The sequence below is a fragment of the Danio rerio genome, chromosome 10, assembly GCF_052040795.2.
Source record: "Danio rerio strain M-AB ecotype USA chromosome 10, GRCz13ab, whole genome shotgun sequence".
Taxonomy (NCBI): domain Eukaryota; kingdom Metazoa; phylum Chordata; class Actinopteri; order Cypriniformes; family Danionidae; genus Danio; species Danio rerio.
This window is the reverse complement of record NC_141030.1, coordinates 25,208,997-25,235,068: the sequence shown is the minus strand read 5'-3', so window position 1 is coordinate 25,235,068 and position 26,072 is coordinate 25,208,997. Positions and strand designations below refer to the sequence as shown.

At 38.6% G+C, this 26,072-nt stretch overlaps 11 protein-coding genes, 1 non-coding gene and 1 pseudogene across 35 annotated transcripts in view; 1 reads left to right on the top strand and 12 right to left on the bottom strand.

The window, feature by feature from the left end:
• Nucleotides 1-746, bottom strand: part of pcdh1g11 (protocadherin 1 gamma 11) — a 110,534-nt pseudogene extending 109,788 nt beyond the window's left edge. The window contains exon 1 of the transcript NR_201342.1: nt 342-746. The product of NR_201342.1 is annotated as a protocadherin 1 gamma 11 (transcript). The remainder of the gene's footprint in view (nt 1-341) is intronic.
• Nucleotides 1-4,116, bottom strand: part of pcdh1g10 (protocadherin 1 gamma 10) — a 113,904-nt gene extending 109,788 nt beyond the window's left edge. Inside the window, exon 1 of the mRNA NM_001024110.2 lies at nt 1,663-4,116. Within this exon, the coding sequence (NP_001019281.2) occupies nt 1,663-4,116 (2,454 nt within the window). The remainder of the gene's footprint in view (nt 1-1,662) is intronic.
• Nucleotides 1-7,557, bottom strand: part of pcdh1g9 (protocadherin 1 gamma 9) — a 117,345-nt gene extending 109,788 nt beyond the window's left edge. Inside the window, exon 1 of the mRNA NM_001443966.1 lies at nt 5,188-7,557. Within this exon, the coding sequence (NP_001430895.1) occupies nt 5,188-7,557 (2,370 nt within the window). The remainder of the gene's footprint in view (nt 1-5,187) is intronic.
• The window catches only part of pcdh1g8 (protocadherin 1 gamma 8), a 120,975-nt gene extending 109,788 nt beyond the window's left edge, over nt 1-11,187 (bottom strand). Inside the window, exon 1 of the mRNA NM_001024108.2 lies at nt 8,731-11,187. Coding sequence (NP_001019279.2) covers nt 8,731-11,187 — 2,457 coding nt within the window. The remainder of the gene's footprint in view (nt 1-8,730) is intronic.
• The window catches only part of pcdh1g7 (protocadherin 1 gamma 7), a 124,388-nt gene extending 109,788 nt beyond the window's left edge, over nt 1-14,600 (bottom strand). The window contains exon 1 of the mRNA NM_001024107.2: nt 12,144-14,600. Within this exon, the coding sequence (NP_001019278.2) occupies nt 12,144-14,600 (2,457 nt within the window). The remainder of the gene's footprint in view (nt 1-12,143) is intronic.
• The window catches only part of pcdh1g6 (protocadherin 1 gamma 6), a 128,334-nt gene extending 109,788 nt beyond the window's left edge, over nt 1-18,546 (bottom strand). Inside the window, exon 1 of the mRNA NM_001024106.2 lies at nt 16,102-18,546. Coding sequence (NP_001019277.2) covers nt 16,102-18,546 — 2,445 coding nt within the window. The remainder of the gene's footprint in view (nt 1-16,101) is intronic.
• The window catches only part of pcdh1g5 (protocadherin 1 gamma 5), a 131,517-nt gene extending 109,788 nt beyond the window's left edge, over nt 1-21,729 (bottom strand). The window contains exon 1 of the mRNA NM_001012658.4: nt 19,282-21,729. Coding sequence (NP_001012676.4) covers nt 19,282-21,729 — 2,448 coding nt within the window. The remainder of the gene's footprint in view (nt 1-19,281) is intronic.
• The window catches only part of pcdh1g4 (protocadherin 1 gamma 4), a 134,672-nt gene extending 109,788 nt beyond the window's left edge, over nt 1-24,884 (bottom strand). The window contains exon 1 of the mRNA NM_001020805.2: nt 22,440-24,884. Within this exon, the coding sequence (NP_001018641.2) occupies nt 22,440-24,884 (2,445 nt within the window). The remainder of the gene's footprint in view (nt 1-22,439) is intronic.
• Nucleotides 1-26,072, bottom strand: part of fbxw11b (F-box and WD repeat domain containing 11b) — a 649,789-nt gene that overhangs the window by 396,713 nt on the left and 227,004 nt on the right. The window lies entirely within an intron of this gene.
• Nucleotides 1-26,072, top strand: part of LOC141376356 (uncharacterized) — a 273,156-nt gene that overhangs the window by 130,478 nt on the left and 116,606 nt on the right. The window lies entirely within an intron of this gene.
• The window catches only part of pcdh1g1 (protocadherin 1 gamma 1), a 152,400-nt gene that overhangs the window by 109,788 nt on the left and 16,540 nt on the right, over nt 1-26,072 (bottom strand). The window lies entirely within an intron of this gene.
• Nucleotides 1-26,072, bottom strand: part of pcdh1g2 (protocadherin 1 gamma 2) — a 146,558-nt gene that overhangs the window by 109,788 nt on the left and 10,698 nt on the right. The gene's annotated exons all lie outside the window — the stretch shown is intronic.
• pcdh1g3 (protocadherin 1 gamma 3) overlaps nt 1-26,072 on the bottom strand; it is a 142,753-nt gene that overhangs the window by 109,788 nt on the left and 6,893 nt on the right. The window lies entirely within an intron of this gene.

Genomic DNA, 26,072 nt, shown 5'->3' with positions numbered 1-26,072 from the left:
TCTTTTTCTTTTCTTCTGTTTTTCTTTAATTTTGTAACTCTAAAGAAACGAGGACGTTTCTTAAGTGGGTGGAAAAAGAAATGTAAGATTAAAAATATGTTCAGATAGATGGTAGTTAAAGTGTGGAATCTGCGTTACTGTTCGAAATGTTAGATTTACTTGGATCTTCATCTTTGTATATTCTGATTGGCTGAATGCCAGGTTGGTTGTTACATTTTGTAAGCGCTGACTGGTGAAAAGAAGTAAAGACAGGTCACGTTTCACAAGCCGTCTCCGGTGATTTATTTTATTTACTTTGAGAGTGAGTCACGCAAAATACTCGAACCCTATATTACACTTATTTCAAATCTAATTTCACCTTTTGGAAAACTCGGAGCATTATCGTTTATATCGATGATTTCCACTGTGACATCATACTTTTGCATTGGGTTTTCCAAAATCAGCTGCAGATGTGAAGCGCAAGGAGTCGTTTTTGCACAAAGAGCCTCGCGGTCGATTTTCTCCTCTGTGAGAAGTATCCCCTTCTCCTTATTCAATCCGACTAATCTTCTGTTGTCTCCCGCAAATATCCGCGCCTTCCCTGAATTCAGTCTTTTTAAATCCAAACCCAAACCCTGAGAATTATTTTCAACAATTGATCCTTTTGGTATTTCTTCTGGGATGGAGTAGCTGATCTGCCCTTTCACCGCGTATCGAGACAGAATCATAAAAAACACCGCACCGTGCCACATTACAAAGAAGGCAATTTTTTCCTTTGCTGAGCTAACCTTAAATAATCGATCAGTATACAGAAAATAAGGACCTTACAAGTAAAAGTCTGATCCCACTACGAAATCGTCTGTTAGACGAAAAATTATCTTAAGCATATCAGACCAAATTTTCGTTTCGAGTCATCCAGGCTTTCTTTCTCTATATTCTCTGACATCACTGGATTTTGAGATAGAAATAAAGGTAGACTGCGCTGCGTTGGTCAACAGCGTCCCTTTGAGCCTTTACTAAAAACTGCATTGCGTTTGGGACAACTCAGAGGAGAGCAGAACATTAGAGATATTTTCTAACTAAAGGTCGGCTAAACAAACATATAAACAAGCGGGGTATGTTTGCTCTACACATCACTGACATTTTCAATTACGGGGGCACATTGTTAGGTCAAACAAACAAACAAACAATCCAAAAAATAATAGTTCGAATTCCCAGCAAATGTTCTTTCATTTTAAGTGATTTTGATAAAAATGAATCAGCTGAAATAAAACGCTGTTGTTATTATTATTATTATCATTAAGAAATATTAACAACAATATAATAATAATAATAATAAAAATAAAAATAATAATAATAATATTACATTATTAATTATAATAATAATAATAATAATAATAATAATAATAATAATAATAACAATAATAAAAGTATTATTATTGTTGTTATTATTATAATGCACCTATTATGCAGCTTTAATTCACTGAATTTAAAATGAGGGAAGCACTGTTTTTGGCGCTGTCCAGTGGTGCTGAAATGTATCCGAGTACTTCATACATCCGTTTTAAGGGAGTAACTTCTCGCACATTTGCTATGACTTTAAAATTTTCGTTAAAATAGACCACCAGAGAACAAGAAACTAAAAACATGCTGCAAACTATATTTAAGAGGGTGTCACCTTACCAGTTCCGAATGGACGTTTTCTTCCGTAAAGTCATTTTCCTTCATTGCGCGCTGCATTGTCTGACTGAAACTCGGGTCCACCACTAAAACACTCTGACCCCCGAGTGTAGAAAACTTACAGTCACTTTTCCTCGAGTCAGTCGTCATGCACACTTCATAATTATAGCCGTGCGGCAGAGTTCCAGTGACTCCGGTGTCTGCGTAATGCGGTGGATAGTACGGAATAACAGGCAGATTGGACTGATAGAGGAAGCGAGATTGTCTCCATCTGTAGATTTTAACTGATATTATCACAACCACACAAGTGATGAATAGGAAAGAAACAGCGGCCAGAGCCAGAACTAAATAAAAAGTTAAGCTGTCGTTATATTGTTTCTCATGCGTAAAGTCTGTGAACTCTGACAGCACTTCAGGAAAGCTGTCAGCCACAGCCACGTTAATGGAGACCACAGCTGAGCGAGAGGGCTGTCCGTTATCCTCCACAACAACAGTGAGTTTTTGTTTGACAGCATCTTTATCAGTGACTTGTCGCACAGTTCTTATTTCTCCATTCTGTAAACCCACTTCAAACAGCGCTCTGTCTGGAGCTTTCTGGAGTTTATAGGAGAGCCAGGCATTCTGACCAGAGTCCACATCAACAGCCACTACTTTTGTGACCAGATATCCAATATCTGCAGCACGAGGCACAATCTCAGCCACCACTGAAGCGCCAGTCTGTACTGGATACAGAACCTGAGGAGCGTTGTCATTCTGGTCTTGGATTATAATATCCAAAGACACATTAGTGCTGAGGGGCGGAGAGCCTCCATCTTGTGCTTTCACACAAACGTGAACACTTTTCATTTGCTCGTAGTCGAAGCCGCGCAGAGCGTGAACCACTCCACTGTCAGCATTTACTGATATAAAAGAGGAAACAGGGGATCCACCCACTGAAGTATCTTCTAGAAGATATGAAATACGAGCGTTCTGGTTCCAGTCATCATCTTTAGCGCTTAGAGTAAATATGGACAAACCCGGTGAATTGTTTTCTGTAATAAATGCAGTGTAAACACTCTTTTGAAACCTGGGTGGATTGTCATTTACATCTGATACTTTCAGATTCAAAGTTTTCTGACTGGAAAGCGCAGGAGATCCTGAATCTGTAGCGGTGATTGTAATATTATATTCTGCCACACGCTCACGATCTAAAGCCGCATCAGTGACTAAAGTGTAATAATTCCGCAGTGAAGACTGTAGTTTAAAAGGAGAATTTCTACCAATAGTACATTCAACGTGACCATTGTCTCCTGCATCTACATCCTTAACACTGAAAATAGCGATGGTAGTGCCAACAGTTGCATCTTCTGTAACTGGGCTTGAAAATGACATGACACTAATCACTGGCGCATTATCATTAACATCAATTACTTCAACTACAACTTTTGCTGAGTCACCCAAACCTCCCTGATCTTTGGCTTCTATACCAATTTCGTATTTCTTTGCTTTTTCGTAGTCAAGAACCCCACTTAATGTTAAAACCCCAGTTTTTTCATCTATTTCAAAAACATAATTGATGTTACCTTTCAAATTAGCAAAACTATATGAGATAAAACTATTTGAGCCACTGTCTGCATCACTTGCATTAACAGTTGTAATATAGGTTCCTTTTGGTGCATTTTCCGCTATTATTGCCCTATATATTGACTGGTTAAATACAGGCGCGTTGTCATTTACATCTAATACAGTGACCTCTATTTTCATGTTACCAGACTTTTGAGGGTTTCCTCCATCGACCGCAGTAAGAATGAGAGACAGTCGAGGATGCTGTTCTCTGTCTAGAGGTTTCTGAAGCACCATTTCAGCATATTTAACTCCATCAGGGCGCGAGTGCTGTTTCAGGACAAAATTGTTGTTGTTTGACATAACATAATTTTGCAGAGCATTTACACCTACATCAGGATCATCTGCGCTTCCCAGTAAAAAACGAGCACCGGGGGCGGCCGATTCGCTGATTTCAAGATTAATATCACTTCTGGCAAATGTTGGCGAATGATCGTTCACATCCAATATTTCCACTGTAACATGATGTAGCTCCATTGGATTATCAAGTATAACTTCAAACGTGAAGCTGCACGGAGTGGTTTCAGCGCAAAGCTGCTCTCGGTCAATTCTGTCCTTTACAACCAAAATCCCTTTGTCTGTTTTGAGCTCTACATACTCGGTGCTGTCGCCAGACACGATACGAGCTAAACCCGAGCGCAGTCTTTGAACATCCAGACCAAGATCATGAGCTATATTCCCGATAAGAGATCCTTTCTTCATTTCCTCTGGAACTGAATACCGAATCTGTGCGTTTGTCTTTAGGATTGAAAAAACGGCCATGATGAATAAGACCCTCCATGGATAAACACGACACAGTGATTGTCTTCGCGATTGAAAACCTAAAATCATCCCATAAAATGTTGTCACAAACATCTTTAAAGATAAAAATTTAGGAATACAGTGTTGGTGATGTTTAGTAATCGAAATATCCACAAATGAATCCTGTTAGTCAATGACAGTCTTCCTTCATCGACTCTCTCTAGTCTCCTCCACAATATCCTAACCAGCATCATCACAGTTCCACCAACCACAGGCTGTAACTTACGTGCATTTTTGTTTTACAGATCAACAGCGGCCCTTAGAGTTAAGAACGAGAAACGGCAATAATAAAAGCTATGAAATGTTCCTGAACTAAAACTGAATTCCATCATAATCTATTGGACAAAATATCAATAAACAATGTAGATAAAAAGTGTATAGGTACTGTAGGGAATATAAATTGGGAATATAAAAATAGCATACTTTATAAGTACTAATAAATAGTTAATTTCTTAAAATTACGCAGGTAATAATGCAGTAATTAATAGTGGGAATTTATACTTAAACTGATGTGCTACCAAAAATATTATGCATACTTTCCTACCATGTGGAGAAAAAAACAAACGATCCTACAAAAAATAAAAACTTAAATAGCAGTGTTACAAATCAACTTATCTGCAGATAATTGGCGAAATGATTTAAAGCTAAAACATTTTATTAAAAACCCAAATGTTTAACATCGGTTAATGCTTTAGAAGTCGAAACTAACAAAGAAAAATATTTATGACTTTTATTAAATTAAATTCATTATGTACAAATATATGTTTAACAAAAATTTTGCAACAATTGTGAATTAAGACTGAATTAACAACGGCATTTTTGCAAGTATATATTTTGTGTGAACATTTAATACATGCTGTAAAGATTTGAATAATTAATATATAAGAAGTAACACATTACATTTAACAAACTAAACCTTAATTTAAATCAAATTAATGAAGCAAATGGTGTCTAATACTGCTAAACTTACATTTGTTGCATGTAATTTATTATTATAGACTTGCTATACCATAAGTCTTATTTGATAGTATGCAGTCTTACCGTTTCGGCACTGTCTTCGGGATCTTTACAAAAACGATTTTCCTTCATTGCGCGCTGAGTCGTCTGAGTAAAACTCGGGTCCACCACTAAAACACTCTGACCCCCGAGTGTGGAAAACTTACAGTCACTCTTCCTCGAGTCAGTCGTCATGCACACTTCATAATTATAGCCGTGAGGCAGAGTTCCAGTGACTCCTGTGTCTGCGTAATGCGGTGGATAGTACGGAATAACAGGCAGATTGGACTGATAGAGGAAGCGAGATTGTCTCCATCTGTAGATTTTAACTGATATTATCACAACCACACAAGTGATGAATAGGAAAGAAATGGCGGCCAGAGCCAGAACTAAATAAAAAGTTAAGCTGTCGTTATATTGTTTCTCATGCGTAAAATCTGTAAACTCTGACAACACTTCAGGAAAGCTGTCAGCCACTGCCACGTTAATGGAGACCACAGCTGAGCGAGAGGGCTGTCCGTTATCCTCCACAACAACAGTGAGTTTTTGTTTGACAGCATCTTTATCAGTCACTTGTCGCACAGTTCTTATTTCTCCATTCTGTAAACCCACTTCAAACAGCGCTTTGTCTGCAGCTTTCTGCAGTTTATAGGAGAGCCAGGCATTCTGACCAGAGTCCACATCAACAGCCACCACTTTAGTGACCAGATATCCAACATCTGCAGCACGAGGCACAATCTCAGCCACCACTGAAGCGCCAGTCTGTACTGGATACAGAACCTGAGGAGCGTTGTCATTCTGGTCTTGGATTATAATATCCAAAGTCACATTAGTGCTGAGGGGCGGAGAGCCTCCATCTTGTGCTTTTACGCAAACTTGAACACTTTTCATTTGCTCATAGTCAAAACCGCGCAGTGCGTGAACCACTCCACTGTCAGCATTTACTGATATAAAAGAGGAAACAGGGGATCCACCCACTGAAGTATCTTCTAGAAGATATGAAATACGAGCGTTCTGGTTCCAGTCATCATCTTTAGCGCTCAGAGTAAATATGGACAGACCTGGCGAATTGTTTTCTGTAATAAATGCAGTGTAAACACTCTTTTGAAACCTGGGTGGATTGTCATTAACATCTGATACTTTCAAATTCAAAGTTTTTTGACTGGAAAGCGCAGGAGATCCTGAATCTGTTGCTGTAATAGTTATATTATATTCTGCCACACGCTCACGATCTAAAGCCGCATCAGTGACTAAAGTGTAATAATTCCGCAGTGAAGACTGTAGTTTAAATGGAGAACTTTTATCAATAGTACATTCAACGTGACCATTGTCTCCTGCATCTACATCTTTGACATTGAAAATTGCAATAGTGTTGCTAACAGGTGCATCCTCGCTTACTGGGGTGAAAAATGACATGACACTGATCACTGGCGCATTGTCATTTACATCAATTAAATCAACAATGACTTTTGCAGAGTCGCCTAAACCACCTTCGTCTTTTGCTTCGATATCAATTTCGTATTTCTTTGCTTTTTCGTAGTCAAGAACCCCATTTAATTTTATCACACCAGTGCTTTCATCCAACTCAAAAATCTCGCTGACAATTTTCGTGTTCATAAAGCTATACGAGATTAAACTATTTGACCCGGAATCTGCATCACTCGCATTAACAGTTGTTATATAAGTTCCTTTAGGTGCATTTTCTTTAATTGTTGCCTTGTATATGGACTGGTTAAATACTGGTGCGTTGTCATTTGCATCTAATACAGTGACCTCTATTTTAACGTTACCTGATTTTTGAGGGTTTCCTCCGTCGACCGCTGTGAGAATGAGGGACAGTCGTGGATGCTGTTCTCTATCTAGAGGTTTCTGAAGCACCATTTCTGCATATTTCACACCACCTTCTCGTACATGTTGTTTTAAAATAAAATTATCATTCTGTGATATGACATAATTTTGAATACCATTCACGCCAACATCAGGATCAACTGCGCTTCCCACTTGGAAACGAGCTCCAGGGGCAGCTGACTCGCTTATTTCAAAATTAATTAAATCATTAAGGAAAGTTGGCGAGTGATCATTTACATCCAATATTTCCACCATAATATGATGTAGTTGCACTGGATTATCGAGTATTATTTCAAACGTGAAGCTGCACGGAGTGGTTTCAGCGCAAAGCTGCTCTCGGTCAATTCTCTCCTTTACAACCAAAATCCCTTTGTCTGTTTTGAGCTCTACATACTCGGTGCTGTCGCCAGACACGATACGAGCTCGACCCGAGCGCAGTCTTTGAACATCCAGACCAAGATCATGAGCTATATTCCCGATAAGAGATCCTTTCTTCATTTCCTCTGGAACTGAATACCGAATCTGTGCGTTTGTCTTTAAGATCGAAAAAACGGCCATGATGAATAAGACCCTCCATGGATAAGCAGGATGCAATGGTTGTCCTCGCACTAGGTAACATATAATCCTTATAAATGCTCTTATGACAAACATTTTATACACAAATTATAATACAGACTGCTCATGAAGATTTGCAATCGAAATATCCACAAATGAATCCCGTAAGGTCGCTGTTAGTCAATAGTCTCCGTTCAATGGCTCATTTTAGTCTCCTCATCCACAACCTCATAGCCAGCATCAGCACAGTTCCACCAACCATAGGCGGAAACCTAGGTGCATTTTATACAAATCAACAGCGGCCCTTAGAGTTGAGACCGAGAAACAACAATAAAAGCTATAAAGTCTTAGAATCACAACTGCATTCCGTTGTTTTACCTCTATGGAGAAACTATCGTGAATCTAAATAAATACGCAGTACCTTTATAAACGTAAAAGTTGAACCTGCTTTACAGCAAGTGGTGCAAAAATAAGTAATACTTTTTACAACCATGGGAAAAACATTTTATTTCAATTATAGAGGTAATTATTTGGGCCCCCCATATTTCACAGATAAATGCAATATAATTCATTCATTTATTTTCTTTTTGGCTTAGTCTTTATTAATCTGGGGTCCACAGCGGAATGAACCGCCAACTTATCTAGCACATGTTTTATGTAGAGGATGCCGTTCCAGCTGCAACCCATTTCTGGGAAACATCCATACACACTTATCCACACTCATAAACTACGTACAACTTAGCCTACTCAATTCATCTGTACTGCATGTCTTTGGACTGCGGGGAAAACCGGAGCACCCGGTGGAAATCTACGCGAACGCAGGGAAAACATGCAAACTCCACACAGAAACGCCAACTGACCCAGCCGAGGCTCAAACCAGCGACCTTCTTGCTGTGAGGCGACAACACTACCTACTGCGCCACCGCGTCGCCTAAAGGCAAGAGTTTATCATTATTATTGTTATTATTATTATTATTATTATTATTATTATTATTATCATCATTATTATTGAGTCCTAATGTCCTAATCATTTTTTTACGTTTTAGGAATAATCATGGACTAAAACAATGTTCTATTTATATTTGGACAAAAAAATAAATTCTAGAACTTTAACTTTTGTTTATGATGAATAATTCATCAACTCAAACGAAGAAATGAATGCTTTATATACATCACTTTTATTTGCTGCAAATTAATTCTGATACTGTTGTGTGCAATTCAAGAATACATTTTTTATCATAATTATTGTTTAATATAATGCGATCTTACCGTTTCCAGACACTCCTCTGCATCTTTTAAACAACGATTTTCCTTCATTGCGCGCTGCATCGTCTCACTGAAACTCGGGTCCACCACTAAAACACTCTGACCCCCGAGTGTAGAAAACTTACAGTCACTCTTCCTCGAGTCAGTCGTCATGCACACTTCATAATTATAGCCGTGCGGCAGAGTTCCAGTGACTCCTGTGTCTGCGTAATGCGGTGGATAGTACGGAATAACAGGCAGATTGGACTGATAGAGGAAGCGAGATTGTCTCCATCTGTAGATTTTAACTGATATTATCACAACCACACAAGTGATGAATAGGAAAGAAACAGCGGCCAGAGCCAGAACTAAATAAAAAGTTAAGCTGTCGTTATATTGTTTCTCATGCGTAAAGTCTGTGAACTCTGACAGCACTTCAGGAAAGCTGTCAGCCACAGCCACGTTAATGGAGACCACAGCTGAGCGAGAGGGCTGTCCGTTATCCTCCACAACAACAGTGAGTTTTTGTTTGACAGCATCTTTATCAGTAACTTGTCGCACAGTTCTTATTTCTCCATTCTGTAAACCCACTTCAAACAGCGCTCTGTCTGGAGCTTTCTGGAGTTTATAGGAGAGCCAGGCATTCTGACCAGAGTCCACATCAACAGCCACCACTTTAGTGACCAGATATCCAACATCTGCAGCACGAGGCACAATCTCAGCCACCACTGAAGCGCCAGTCTGTACTGGATACAGAACCTGAGGAGCGTTGTCATTCTGATCTTGGATTATAATATCCAAAGTCACATTAGTGCTGAGGGGCGGAGAGCCTCCATCTTGTGCTTTTACACAAACGCGAACACTTTTCATTTGCTCATAGTCGAAACCGCGCAGTGCGTGAACCACTCCACTGTCAGCATTTACTGATATAAAAGAGGAAACAGGGGATCCACCCACTGAAGTATCTTCTAGGAGATATGAAATACGAGCGTTCTGGTTCCAGTCATTATCTTTAGCGCTTAGAGTAAATATGGACAAACCCGGTGAATTGTTTTCTGTAATAAATGCAGTGTAAACACTCTTTTGAAACCTGGGTGGATTGTCATTTACATCTGATACTTTCAAATTCAAAGTTTTCTGACTGAATAGAGCAGGAGATCCTGAATCTGTAGCGGTGATTGTAATATTATATTCTGCCACACGCTCACGATCTAAAGCCGCATCAGTGACTAAATTGTAATAATTTCTCAGTGAAGACTGTAGTTTAAAAGGAGTATTTCTACCAATAGTACATTCAACGTGACCATTGTCTCCTGCATCTACATCCTTAACACTGAAAATAGCGATGGTAGTGCCAACAGTTGCGTCTTCTGTAACTGGGCTTGAAAATGACATGACACTAATCACTGGCGCATTATCATTAACATCAATTAAATCAACTACAACTTTTGCAGAGTCACCTAAACCTCCCTGATCTTTGGCTTCAATATCAATTTCGTATTTCTTTGCTTTTTCATAGTCAAGAACCCCACTTAATGTTATGACACCTGTTCTATCATTAATGTGAAAAATGTCATTTATATTCCCTTTAAAATTAGCAAAACTGTATGAAATTAAGCTATTCGCACCACTGTCAACATCACTAGCATTAACAATTGTAATATAAGTACCTTTTTGTGAATTTTCCTCCACTGTCGCTCTGTATATTGACTGGTTAAATACAGGCGCGTTGTCGTTTGCATCTAATACAGTGACCTCTATTTTCATGCTACCAGTTCTTTGAGGGCTTCCTCCATCGACTGCAGTAAGAATGAGAGACAGTCGAGGATGCTGCTCTCTGTCTAGAGGTTTCTGAAGCACCATTTCAGCATATTTAACTCCATCAGGGCGCGATTTTTCTTTCAGGATAAAATTATCGTTAGGTGATATAGTATAATGTTGTAGTGCGTTTACACCTACATCAGGATCATCTGCGCCTCCCAGTAAGAAACGAGCACCGGGGGCGGCCGATTCACTTATTTCAAGATTAATATCACTTTTGGCAAATGTTGGTGAGTGATCATTTACATCCAATATTTCCACCGTAACATGATGTAGCTCCATTGGATTATCAAGTATAATTTCAAACGTGAAGCTGCACGGAGTGGTTTCAGCGCAAAGCTGCTCTCGGTCAATTCTCTCCTTTACAACCAAAATCCCTTTGTCTGTTTTGAGCTCTACATACTCGGTGCTGTCGCCAGACACGATACGAGCTCGACCCGAGCGCAGTCTTTGAACATCCAGACCAAGATCATGAGCTATATTCCCGATAAGAGATCCTTTCTTCATTTCCTCTGGAACTGAATACCGAATCTGTGCGTTTGTCTTTAAGATCGAAAAAACGGCCATGATGAATAAGACCCTCCATGGATAAACACGACCCAGTGATTGTCTTCGCGATTGAAAACTTAAGATCATCCCATAAGATCTTGACACAAACATCTTTGAATATAATGATTTAAGAATACAGTGTTTGTGATGTTTAGTAATTGAAATATTCACAAATAAATCCCGTTTGGTCGCTGTTAGTCAATGACAGTCTTCCTTCGTCGACTCTCTCTAGTATCCTTCACAATAACATACGCAACATCAGCACAGTTCCACTAACCACAGGCTGTAACCTACGTGCATTTCTGTTTTACAGATCAACAGCGGCCCTTAGAGTTAAAAACGAGAAACGGCAATAATAAAAGCTATGAAATGTCCCTAAACTAAAACTGCATTCCATCATTTATCTAATAGATAAAATATCCCTGAACAATGTAGATAAAATGTGTAGGTACTGTAGGATTAGGAATATAAAAAAAGATCATACTTTAGAAGTACAAATAAATATTTTTTAATTACGCAGGTAATAATGCAGTAATTAATAGTGGGAATAAACTGATGTGCTACTAAAAATATTTTGCAAACTTTACTACAATGTAGCAAATAAACGAACTATTCTACAAAAAACCTTCATTAGCAGTGTTACAAATCAACTTATCTGCAGGTCATGGCAAAATAATTTAAAGCTAAAACTTTTAAATAAAACGCAATTATTTAATGATTTAGTAGTCGCAACTAACAAAGACAAATACGTATGACTTTTATTAAATTAAAAATATTTTATGTACCAATATATGTTGAACAAAATTTTAGCAACAATTGTGAATTAAAACTTAATGAACAATGTTAATGTTATTTTTGGCATGTATATATTTTGTGTGAACATTTACATGCTGTAAAGATTTGAATTATGAATTTAAGTAACACATTGCATTTGGCCAATTAAACCTTAAAGTAAATAGACTTAACGTATGGCAAATTGTTTCTAATACTGCTAACTTTGCATTTGTTGCATGTATTTGAATGTTATTGTTATGTCATAAATTTTATTTTATATTATTTAGTCTTACCGTTTCGGCACTGTCTTCGGGATCTTTAAAAAAGCGACTTTCCTTCATTGCGCGCTGCGTGGTCTGAGTAAAACTTGGGTCCACCACTAAAACACTCTGACCCCCGAGTGTAGAAAACTTACAGTCACTCTTCCTCGAGTCAGTCGTCATGCACACTTCATAATTATAGCCGTGCGGCAGAGTTCCAGTGACTCCTGTGTCTGCGTAATGCGGTGGATAGTACGGAATAACAGGCAGATTGGACTGATAGAGGAAGCGAGATTGTCTCCATCTGTAGATTTTAACTGATATTATCACAACCACACAAGTGATGAATAGGAAAGAAACAGCGGCCAGAGCCAGAACTAAATAAAAAGTTAAGCTGTCGTTATATTGTTTCTCATGCGTAAAGTCTGTGAACTCTGACAGCACTTCGGGAAAGCTGTCAGCCACAGCCACGTTAATGGAGACCACAGCTGAGCGAGAGGGCTGTCCGTTATCCTCCACAACAACAGTGAGTTTTTGTTTGACAGCATCTTTATCAGTCACTTGTCGCACAGTTCTTATTTCTCCATTCTGTAAGCCCACTTCAAACAGCGCTCTGTCTGGAACTTTCTGGAGTTTATAGGAGAGCCAGGCATTCTGACCAGAGTCCACATCAACAGCCACCACTTTAGTGACCAGATATCCAACATCTGCAGCACGAGGCACAATCTCAGCCACCACTGAAGCGCCAGTCTGTACTGGATACAGAACCTGAGGAGCGTTGTCATTCTGGTCTTGGATTATAATATCCAAAGTCACATTAGTGCTGAGGGGCGGAGAGCCTCCATCTTGTGCTTTTACACAAACGCGAACACTTTTCATTTGCTCATAGTCAAAACCGCGCAGAGCGTGAACCACTCCACTGTCAGCATTTACTGATATAAAAGAGGAAACAGGGGATCCACCTACTGAAGTATCTTCTAGAAGATATGAAATACGAGCGTTCTGGTTCCAATCATCATCTTTAGCGCTTAGAGTAAATATGGACAAACCAGGTAAATTGTTTTCTGTGACTAATGCAGTGTAAACACTCTTTTGAAACCTGGGTGGATTGTCATTAACATCTGATACTTTCAGATTCAAAGTTTTCTGACTGAATAGAGCAGGAGATCCTGAATCTGTAGCTGTGATTGTAATATTATATTCTGCCACACGCTCACGATCTAAAGCAGCATCAGTGACTAAAGTGTAATAATTCCGCAGTGAAGACTGTAGTTTAAATGGAGAATTTCGATCAACAGTACAGTCAACTTGGCCATTATCTCCTGCATCTACATCTTTTACGCTAAATATCGCGATGGTTGTACCAATACGTGCATCTTCAGCCACTGGACTTGAAAATGACATGACACTTACAACAGGTGCGTTGTCATTAACATCAATTAAGTCAATTATTACTTTAGCAGAATCGCCTAATCCGCCTTGATCCTTTGCTTCAATATCAAATTCATATTTCTTTGCTTTTTCGTAATCAAGCACACCATTAAGAGTAATAACACCGCTGCTTTCGTTCATTTTAAAAATCTCACCAATGACTTTCAAATTACCAAAGCTATAATAAAATAATCCATTTGCACCACTGTCGGCATCACTTGCATTGACGTTGGTTATAAACGTTCCTTTGAGTGCATTTTCTGCTATTACTGCCCTGTAAACGGACTGGTTAAATACTGGCGCGTTGTCATTTGCATCTAGTACAGTGACCTCTATTTTCATATTACCAGATCTTTCTGGGTTTCCTCCATCGACTGCTGTGACAATAAGAGAAAGCAATGGCTGTTGTTCTCTGTCTAGAGGTTTCTGAAGCACCATTTCAGCATATTTAACCCCACTTGGTCGTGCATGCTCTTTCAAAACGAAATTATCATTCTGTGATATGACATACTTTTGTATACTATTCATACCCACATCAGGATCATCTGCGCTTCCCAATAGAAAACGAGCACCGGGTGTGGCCGATTCGCTTATTTCAAGATAAATTTCATCTTTAGGAAAAACTGGCGAATGATCGTTCATATCCAATATTTCCACCGTAACATGATGTAGCTCCATTGGATTATCAAGTATTATTTCAAACGTGAAGCTGCACGGAGTGGTTTCAGCGCAAAGCTGCTCTCGGTCAATTCTCTCCTTTACAACCAAAATCCCTTTGTCTGTTTTGAGCTCTACATACTCGGTGCTGTCGCCAGACACGATACGAGCTCGACCCGAGCGAAGTCTTTGAACATCCAGACCAAGATCATGAGCTATATTCCCGATAAGAGATCCTTTCTTCATTTCCTCTGGAACTGAATACCGAATCTGTGCGTTTGTCTTTAAGATTGAAAAAACGGCCATGATGAATAAGACCCTCCATGGATGAACACGATGCAATGATTGTCTTTGCGACTGTTGGCAATGACTATTTTTGTATACTTTAATCACAAACATCATTATAAATACAGTTTCCAAAATACAAAATGCTGATTATGTTTAGCAAACGAAATGTCCACAAATTAATCCAAGTCGGTTGATAGTGCACGTCTCCGTTTATCGACTCTTCTAGTCTCCTCCACACTCACAACCAGCATCAGCACAGCTGCGCAAACTACAAGCGTCCCTTACCATGCTTTTCTACAAATCAACAGCGGCCCTTAGAGTTGAGAACTAGAAACAACATTTCAAAACTATAATTTCCTTCCATTGTTTTATCTTAAGTTAATTGATTTAATTGATTCCATAGTTGATAGCAAAAAACACATTCGTTCAAAAATATATGCAAATAAATAAGCAACAACTCTCTAGTACAAACACAAAGGGTAGCAGAATAGATCGCCAAAAATAAAATGTGCTCACAACACTGTAAAAAATGCAGGGTTCAACACAATTCATTCATGTTGTCCCAATACAAATTGCTTAGATTAACTTAACAATTGTAACAAATTTATGTGAATTAAACATACAAAAGAAAGTTTTGAAATGAAATGAAACGAAATCCCAATGAAATCTCAAGTATTGTGTTGTTTTAGCTCATTTTAAATAAGTAGTTTAAACGAGCAAAAATAGTTTTGAGTGCATTTACTTACTCTCAAATGGTCCTAAATCTGTTTAATGCTATTTGCATGTTGAATAAAGTTTGAAACCGGTACAAGTAACATCCATATTGTAGGAAAAAATAAATATTGTTGAAGTCATTGGCTACAGGTATGGAATCCAACATTCTTCAAAATATCTTCTTGTTGTGTAAACGGAAGAGAGAAACTCAAACATATTTGGACCAAATAGAGGGTAAAAAATATATATTTTCTCTTCTTTAACTATACCTTAAAACCTAAAAAGTAATTTAAGGCAGAGTTATTAGCTTATTTAAGTCGATTACGCTTAAAGCACTTAATGCCTAAGCAAAACATTCATCATCTATAACATAAGTTGTTATTGCATTAAGCGTGAAATAACAATAAAATACTGTTTAAAACTTGATTAATGTTTATTCATTAAAAATCTGAGATTGTGCATCAGTTTAACTGACTTTTATTATGAACAAATTATAGCCTGAAGGCAACTAGAACGATTAAAAACTTTATGCACTTTAAAATGCCGGGTTGTTTCAGTATAATTGTTGGTAAATATGGAGAACCAACCAATCCGTCGAGGTTATGTTTCGAAGGAAATAAAAAAAAAACTCAAGAATTGGGCGTGTCCACATTCCCAACTAGTATTAAACAAACCAACATGTTTCAGAATGTACGTGTAGACATTAAACCCATGATAAAAATGCGAGAATGCGCACTCATATAGTTGTTATGTGAGCGAATACATTTACATACGATAACCTATTCAACTTTATAGAAACATTTTATAAATTTAACACCGTCTAATATTTTTAAATTACTATTTTCACTTGCAATTTAAATATGACATAGCATATAACAATTTTATAAATGGTCAATCTTACCATTTCAGGGCAATCGGAATCTTCTAAGAACTTTTTTTCCTTCATTGCGCGCTGCATCGTCTCAGTGAAACTTGGGTCCACCACTAAAACACTCTGACCCCCGAGTGTAGAAAACCTACAGTCACTCTTCCTCGAGTCAGTCGTCATGCACACTTCATAATTATAGCCGTGCGGCAGAGTTCCAGTGACTCCTGTGTCTGCGTAATGCGGTGGATAATACGGAATAACAGGCAGATTGGACTGATAGAGGAAGCGAGATTGTCTCCATCTGTAGATTTTAACTGATATTATCACAACCACACAAGTGATGAATAGGAAAGAAACAGCGGCCAGAGCCAGAACTAAATAAAAAGTTAAGCTGTCGTTATATTGTTTCTCATGCGTAAAGTCTGTGAACTCTGACAGCACTTCGGGAAAGCTGTCAGCCACAGCCACGTTAATGTAGACCACAGCTGAGCGAGAGGGCTGTCCGTTATCCTCCACAACAACAGTGAGTTTTTGTTTGACAGCATCTTTATCAGTGACTTGTCGCACAGTTCTTATTTCTCCATTCTGTAAGCCCACTTCAAACAGCGCTCTGTCTGGAACTTTCTGGAGTTTATAGGAGAGCCAGGCATTCTGACCAGAGTCCACATCAACAGCCACCACTTTAGTGACCAGATATCCAACATCTGCAGCACGAGGCACAATCTCAGCCACCACTGAAGCGCCAGTCTGCACTGGATACAGAACCTGAGGAGCGTTGTCATTCTGGTCTTGAATATTGATGGTTATTGTTACTTCAGAGCTCAGTGGCGGGGATCCTCCATCTCGAGCTGTCACGTTAAAGGAAAACGATTTTAACTGTTCAAAATCAAAAGATTTTACAGCATGAACCGTTCCAGTAAGAGCATCTACAGACACGAGTGAACTTAGCGGTGCACCGCGTATATCTTCATCCTTCAGGAAGTAAGATAACTGCGCGTTGGGACCCCAGTCAGCATCATTTGCTTTAACAGTCAGTATAGTCACGTCAGGGGAATTATTTTCATTAACAAATGTTTTATATTCATCTGAGCCGAATTTGGGCGGGTTATCATTTACATCTGATATCTTAACATTAAGTATTTTGTTAGAGTGTCGCGCTGGACTTCCTTGGTCCGATACCAACATCGTTATGTTATATTCAGTAACAGTTTCTCGATCAAGCATATCATCAGTTATTAAACTGTAATATTCTGAGAATGATGACTCTATTTTAAAAGGAATATTTTGATTTATTGAGCAATGAACAAGGCCATTTTTGCCCGAATCCGCATCTTCTACATTAATAACAGCTACTGTTGTTCCCACTGGAGAATTTTCAGCAATAGTGTTTGAGAAGGACATCAGCTGTATAGTTGGAGAGTTGTCATTTTCATCAATTACATCTATAACAATTTTGCAAGTATCAGACAAACCTCCTTTATCTACGGCATTAATATTTAGATGATAACTATTTTGCGACTCATAATCTAAATTTGCAAGAAGTATAATCTCACCTGTTTCTGTGTTTATCTTAAATATCTCCCTTGCTTCCTTGCTAGCAAAAGCAAAGGAGTATGAAACATAACCATTAACGCCTTCATCGGCATCTGCAGCGCTAACAGTACCCATGACAGTACCAGCAGGTGAATTTTCTCTAACCTCAGTTTTAAATACTGACTGTTTACACACCGGGGCATTGTCATTAGCGTCAAGAATAGTAACGTGTATTTTTACAGTGCCTGATTTCTGAGGTGATCCACCATCGGCTGCTACAAGAACCAATTTAATCTCATCACGCTCCTCTCGATCTAGTTCTCGTTGTAAAATCATCTCAATGTATTTATTTCCATCAGTCAGACTGTGCACCTCCAGTTTAAAATTGTCAGTTGGGTGTAGTTTATAGCTCTGTATTCCATTTAGACCTACATCTGTATCCATAGCACTATCCAGAGGGAATCGAGCACCTAAAACTGCATTTTCTGCTATTTTCAAATTTACACTTTCTTTCGGAAATAAGGGAGCATTATCGTTGATGTCTTGTACCTCAACCGTAACTCGATGCAGCTGGATTGGGTTTTCAACGATGAGATCAAAACTGAAGCTACACGGCGTCGTTTGCTTACAGAGCTCCTCGCGATCTATCCTTTCTTTAACTACTAGAGTGCCTTTGTCTCTGCTCAGGTCGACATACTGTCGTCCACCCTTTGTTACAACACGAGCTTTTCCAGATATGAGTCTACTTATCTCTATTCCAAGATCCTTGGCGATGTTTCCAACGAATGATCCCTCCGGCATTTCCTCCGGGATGGAGTATCTCGCATTGCAATAAACGACGTCCATCCCGTACAAGTAGAGGATGAAAAAAACAACCTGCCATTTTGAATGCGTAAAAATCATTCGTGGATTATGTGTATTGCTCCACAACAGTAAAAACGCCATCGTGATAAGCAGTCGTCAACTGAAGCGAGATTAAGTGCAATACAACAATAAAAGTCCAAATCCTATATATGCATATTGCAGGTTCTTTCAATCCATATGCCCAACCTACAAGCGTGTCAGACTAAAAGACTGGAAATACAAACTACTGAGCAAATATAGGCTCTTTATTCAGATGTGGGCTAACAGCGGCACTCAGAGCTTTACACCTGCAAATACAAGCCTCCCTCTTTCCATTCTTGTTAAACGTCATGAGTTTTCACCAAAACAACAAAAGCAAGAGCAAGAACAAATAACAACAACGACAACAACAAGAACAATAATAAGAAAGTAAATGCGTTTTGTTTAAATATGTCACTGAGTCAGTCAGATCCGTCAAAAACATGCAACAGGAGGAATTTCAGCACCATCGGAATGAACAGCACCCTTTTTCAGCACAGTGATTATATGTGTGATACCAATACAACATATATATTTTTATAGTGTAAATTTACATATTAAAGTACACTTAGAATTCTTTTCTGAAACAGGTGGCCTATTATTCCATTTTATAATGGACAATTTAAAAATGCAGAAAGTAAAAATATATGATTAAATGAGAACAAATCCATTGTAAAATGTTGTATTTATTTTTTTTCATAATTATTACTATTATTATTTTAATATATTATTACTATTATTTTTTTAATTATTATTATTTTCATCATTTTAAATAATTGAATTATGCAATGCTCTTACCATTTCGTGCAGTTCAGAGTTTTCAAGAATGTTCTTTTCCTTCATTGCGCGCTGCATCGTCTCAGTGAAACTGGGGTCCACCACTAAAACACTCTGACCCCCGAGTGTAGAAAACTTACAGTCACTCTTCCTCGAGTCAGTCGTCATGCACACTTCATAATTATAGCCGTGCGGCAGAGTTCCAGTGACTCCTGTGTCTGCGTAATGCGGTGGATAATACGGAATAACAGGCAGATTGGACTGATAGAGGAAGCGAGATTGTCTCCATCTGTAGATTTTAACTGATATTATCACAACCACACAAGTGATGAATAGGAAAGAAACAGCGGCCAGAGCCAGAACTAAATAAAAAGTTAAGCTGTCGTTATATTGTTTCTCATGCGTAATGTCTGTGAACTCTGACAGCACTTCGGGAAAGCTGTCAGCCACAGCCACGTTAATGGAGACCACAGCTGAGCGAGAGGGCTGTCCGTTATCCTCCACAACAACAGTGAGTTTTTGTTTGACAGCATCTTTATCAGTCACTTGTCGCACAGTTCTTATTTCTCCATTCTGTAAACCCACTTCAAACAGCGCTCTGTCTGGAGCTTTCTGGAGTTTATAGGAGAGCCAGGCATTCTGACCAGAGTCCACATCCACAGCCACCACTTTAGTGACCAGGTATCCAACATCTACAGCACGAGGCACAATCTCAGCCACCACTGAAGCTCCAGTCTGTACTGGATACAGAACCTGAGGAGCGTTGTCATTCTGGTCTTGAATATTGATGGTTATTGTTACTTCAGAGCTCAGTGGCGGGGATCCTCCATCTCGAGCTGTCACGTTAAAAGAAAACGATTTTAACTGTTCAAAATCAAAAGATTTTACAGCATGAACCGTTCCAGTAAGAGCATCTACAGACACGAGTGAACTTAGCGGTGCACCGCGTATATCTTCATCCTTCAGGAAGTAAGATAACTGCGCGTTGGGACCCCAGTCAGCATCATTTGCTTTAACAGTCAGTATAGTCACGCCAGGGGAATTATTTTCATTAACAAATGTTTTATATTCATCTGAGCCGAATTTGGGCGGGTTATCATTGACATCTGATATTTTAACATTAAGTGTTTTGTTAGAGTGTCGCGCTGGACTTCCTTGGTCCGATACCAAGATCGTTATGTTATATTCAGTAACAGTTTCTCGATCAAGCATATCATCAGTTATCAAACTGTAATATTCTGAGAATGTTGACTCTATTTTAAAAGGAATATTTTGATTTATTGAGCAATGAACAAGGCCATTTTTGCCCGAATCCGCATCTTCTACATTAATAACAGCTACTGTTGTTCCCACTGGAGAATTTTCAGCAATAGTGTTTGAGAAGGACATCAGCTGTATAGTTGGAGGGTTATCATTTTCATCAGTTACATCTATAACAATTTTACAAGTGTCTGACAACCCTCCTTTATCTCTTGCATTAATGTTTAATTGGTAACTATTTTGAGATTCGTAATCCAAATGAGCAAGAAGTGTAACCTCGCCTGTTTCTGAGTTTATATTAAATAGTTCTCTTTCTTCTTTGTTAGCAAGAGCAAAGTAATAGGAAACATGGCCATTAACACCTTCATCGGCATCTGCAGCGCTAACAGTACCCATGACAGTACCAGCAGGTGAATTTTCTCTCACCTCAGTTTTAAATACTGACTGTTTACACACCGGGGCATTGTCATTAGCGTCAAGAATAGTAACGTGTATTTTTACAGTGCCTGATTTCTGAGGTGATCCACCATCAGTTGCCAGAAGAACCAATTTAATCTCATCACGCTCCTCTCGATCTAGTTCTCGTTGTAAAATCATCTCAATGTATTTATTTCCATCAGTCAGACTGTGCACCTCCAGTTTAAAATTGTCAGTTGGGTGTAGTTTATAGCTCTGTATTCCATTTAGACCTACATCTGTATCCATGGCGCGATCCAAAGGAAAGCGAGCACCTAAAACTGCGTTTTCGCTTATTTCTAAATTAACACTTTCTTTCGGAAATAAGGGAGCATTATCGTTGATGTCTTGTACCTCAACCGTAACTCGATGCAGCTGGATTGGGTTTTCAACGATGAGATCAAAACTGAAGCTACACGGCGTCGTTTGCTTACAGAGCTCCTCGCGATCTATCCTTTCTTTAACTACTAGAGTCCCTTTGTCTCTGCTCAGGTCGACATACTGTCGTCCACTCTTTGTTACAACACGAGCTTTTCCAGATATCAGTCTACTTATCTCTATTCCAAGATCCTTGGCGATGTTTCCAACGAATGATCCCTCCGGCATTTCCTCCGGGATGGAATATCTCACATTGCAATAAACGACGTCCATTCCGTACAAGCAGAGGATGAAAAAAACAACCTGCCATTTTGAATGCGTAAAAATCATTCGTGGATTGTGTGAATTGCTCCACAACAATATGAACGGCATCATGATAAGCAGTCGTCAAATAAAGCGAGATTAAGTGCAATATTACATTAAAAGGCCAAACAAGATGTATGCATATTGCAATCCAGGTCCTTTCAATCCATGAAAAAAGCTACATATGCCCAACCCACAAGCACTTCAGAATAAGAGACTAGAAATACGGACTACCAAGCAAATAGGCTCTTTACTCAGATGTTAGTCAACAGCGGCACTCAGAGCTTTAAACTTGCAAATACAAGCCTCCGTGACTCCATTCTTGTTAAACGTCATGAGATTTACCAAAACAACAAAAACAAGAGCAAGAACGAAACCAACAACAACAATAATAATAAAGAAAACTGCGTTTTGTTAAAATATGTCACTGAGTCACCGTCAATTTCGTCAAAAACATGAAACAGGAAGAATTCGTTAACCTTTTCAGCAGTGATTTTATGCGTGATACCAACACAACATATATTTTTATAGTGTGATTTTACAGAATAAAGTACACTTAGAATTCTTTTCTGAAACAGGTGCCATATCATTTTATTTTAAAATTGAAAATTTAAAAACAACATGTAGAAAGCAAAAATATATATGATTAAATTGTAATAAAGACATTGCAAATTGTTGTATTTAATTGTTTTTGATAATTATTCCTATTATTATATATTTTTATCATTATTATTATTATCAATGTCATCATTTTTATTAATCGAATTATGCAATGCTCTTACCATTTCGTGTAGTTCAGGGTTTTCAAGAATGTTCTTTTCTTTCATTGCGCGCTGCATCGTCTCAGTGAAACTGGGGTCCACCACTAAAACACTCTGACCCCCGAGTGTAGAAAACTTACAGTCACTCTTCCTCGAGTCAGTCGTCATGCACACTTCATAATTATAGCCGTGCGGCAGAGTTCCAGTGACTCCTGTGTCTGCGTAATGCGGTGGATAATACGGAATAACAGGCAGATTGGACTGATAGAGGAAGCGAGATTGTCTCCATCTGTAGATTTTAACTGATATTATCACAACCACACAAGTGATGAATAGGAAAGAAACAGCGGCCAGAGCCAGAACTAAATAAAAAGTTAAGCTGTCGTTATATTGTTTCTCATGCGTAAAGTCTGTGAACTCTGACAGCACTTCGGGAAAGCTGTCAGCCACAGCCACGTTAATGGAGACCACAGCTGAGCGAGAGGGCTGTCCGTTATCCTCCACAACAACAGTGAGTTTTTGTTTGACAGCATCTTTATCAGTCACTTGTCGCACAGTTCTTATTTCTCCATTCTGTAAGCCCACTTCAAACAGCGCTCTGTCTGGAACTTTCTGGAGTTTATAGGAGAGCCAGGCATTCTGACCAGAGTCCACATCAACAGCCACCACTTTAGTGACCAGATATCCAACATCTGCAGCACGAGGCACAATCTCAGCCACCACTGAAGCGCCAGTCTGTACTGGATACAGAACCTGAGGAGCGTTGTCATTCTGGTCTTGAATATTGATGGTTATTGTTACTTCAGAGCTCAGTGGCGGGGATCCTCCATCTCGAGCTGTCACGTTAAAAGAAAACGATTTTAACTGTTCAAAATCAAAAGATTTTACAGCATGAACCGTTCCAGTAAGAGCATCTACAGACACGAGTGAACTTAGCGGTGCACCGCGTATATCTTCATCCTTCAGGAAGTAAGATAACTGCGCGTTGGGACCCCAGTCAGCATCATTTGCTTTAACAGTCAGTATAGTCACGCCAGGGGAATTATTTTCATTAACAAATGTTTTATATTCATCTGAGCCGAATTTGGGCGGGTTATCATTGACATCTGATATTTTAACATTAAGTGTTTTGTTAGAGTGTCGCGCTGGACTTCCTTGGTCCGATACCAAGATCGTTATGTTATATTCAGTAACAGTTTCTCGATCAAGCATATCATCAGTTATCAAACTGTAATATTCTGAGAATGATGACTCTATTTTAAAAGGAATATTTTGATTTATTGAGCAATGAACAAGGCCATTTTTGCCCGAATCCGCATCTTCTACATTAATAACAGCTACTGTTGTTCCCACTGGAGAATTTTCAGCAATAGTGTTTGAGAAGGACATCAGCTGTATAGTTGGAGAGTTGTCATTTTCATCAGTAACATCTATAACAAATTTGCATGTGTCAGCCAGACCTCCTTTATCCTTAGCTTTAATGTTTAATTGATAGCTGTTTTGAGATTCATAGTCTAAATGATCAAGAAGTATAATCTCACCTGTTTCTGTGTTTATATCAAAAAGTTCCCTTGCTTCCTTGCTAGCAACAGCAAATGAATAAGAAACATGGCCATTAACGCCTTCATCAGCATCAGCAGCGCTAACAGTACCTATAATAGTACCAGCAGGTGAATTTTCTCTCACCTCAGTTTTAAATACTGGCTGTTTACATGATGGGGCATTATCATTAATATCAAGAATAGTTACGTGTATTTTTACAGTGCCTGATTTCTGAGGTGATCCACCATCGGCTGCTACAAGAACCAATTTAATCTCATCGCGCTTTTCTCGATCTAGTTCTCGTTGTAAAATCATCTCAATGTATTTATTTCCATCAGTCAGACTGTGCACCTCCAGTTTAAAATTATCAGTTGGGTGAAGTTTGTAGCTCTGTACACTATTTAGTCCTACGTCTGTATCTATTGCGCTGTCCAAAGGGAACCTGGTACCAGAAATGCAGTTTTCGCTTATTTCTAAATTAACACTTTCTTTCGGAAATAAGGGAGCATTATCGTTGATGTCTTGTACCTCAACCGTAACTCGATGCAGCTGGATTGGGTTTTCAACGATGAGATCAAAACTGAAGCTACACGGCGTCGTTTGCTTACAGAGCTCCTCGCGATCTATCCTTTCTTTAACTACTAGAGTCCCTTTGTCTCTGCTCAGGTCGACATACTGTCGTCCACCCTTTGTTACGACACGAGCTTTTCCAGATATGAGTCTACTTATCTCTATTCCAAGATCCTTGGCGATGTTTCCAACGAATGATCCCTCCGGCATTTCCTCCGGAATGGAATATCTCACATTGCAATAAACGACGTCCATTCCGTACAAGCAGAGGATGAAAAAAACAATCTGCCATTTTGAATGCGTAAAAGTCTTCCATGGATGGTTTGTATTGCTCGCAAAAATTAAGAGAGCCATCTGAGCTCTGTTGTCAAATTAAGTTGCAACAAAAACGAAAATGAAAAATCCCAGTTTTCCTAGAGCACATTCACGTCCTTATCGTCAGAAAAATGCCACGTATATGCCCAGCCTAACGTGTCTGTAAATGCACCGGCAATTGTAGACCACTGAGCAAACAGGCGCTTTAGTCAGACGTTAATCAACAGCGGCACTCAGAGACTTAAAGTTGAAAATACAAGACCTGAAGCCTCAATGCAGCTGTTCTAGCCAAACGTACAAAGTACGTATAGCAGTTCTACGAAAACATAACTAAACAACTTAATTGTGTTGACTCAATTGTGAGCTACAACTTGTTTTATCAGTAACAGACTATGGCCATTTCAGCACCACGGGAATGAACAGCACCCGCCAAAACAATACAGTATACAATTCCACTTTCAGACTCAATGGACTATGAATCATTGAAAGTAAATGAACGAACGAACGAACAAAAGAAACGAACGAATGAATGAATGAAAATATCAGCAGAGAAAAACATTTGGAACATTGTGTTTTTCTTATTCAATTAAGGTATACTTTTTTGCAATTTTGCATTGTTTTGTCAACATATATTTGGCAGTCACCTAAGAAACTAACAATGCATTGAATGTACAGATTTGACAGTTTCTTTCCTTCCATGAAGGCAGCACCAGCAATGATTAAAACAAATCTTAATACTTTAACCTTATTTATTAGCTATATCTGTTAAACACATTTCCTTTAATAGTCTTTTAAATTTCATCAACAGGATTTTCAGATTCAATTACAAAATAAGTCATTGGAATCATGCATCAAAAACATGTAACTCAGTTAGAGTAAATAAAATGTTGTTTTTTCCTTACCTGTAGAAGAATATCCAGTATTGGTTCATAGATAAGAGCATGAAAGAAAAGAAAAACAAGATTGAAAAGGTTAAGACTATTTACAGTAAACCGTCATAAAAGACACACATTTGTCAAATTTTAAGCCTTTTGGTTTTTTAAGATGGAAATATTATAAAACATGTAACAAATACCTGTTACCTAGACTAGAAACAATACAGCAACTTTATAGTTAATACTGTTTTGTAATGTTTTGCAAGTATAGTCTAAATCTAGACGCAAGGTATTTCTAAGTGTTTCATCTGCAAACTCAACCAGAGACCCCATGCTCAAATTTTCTTAAGAC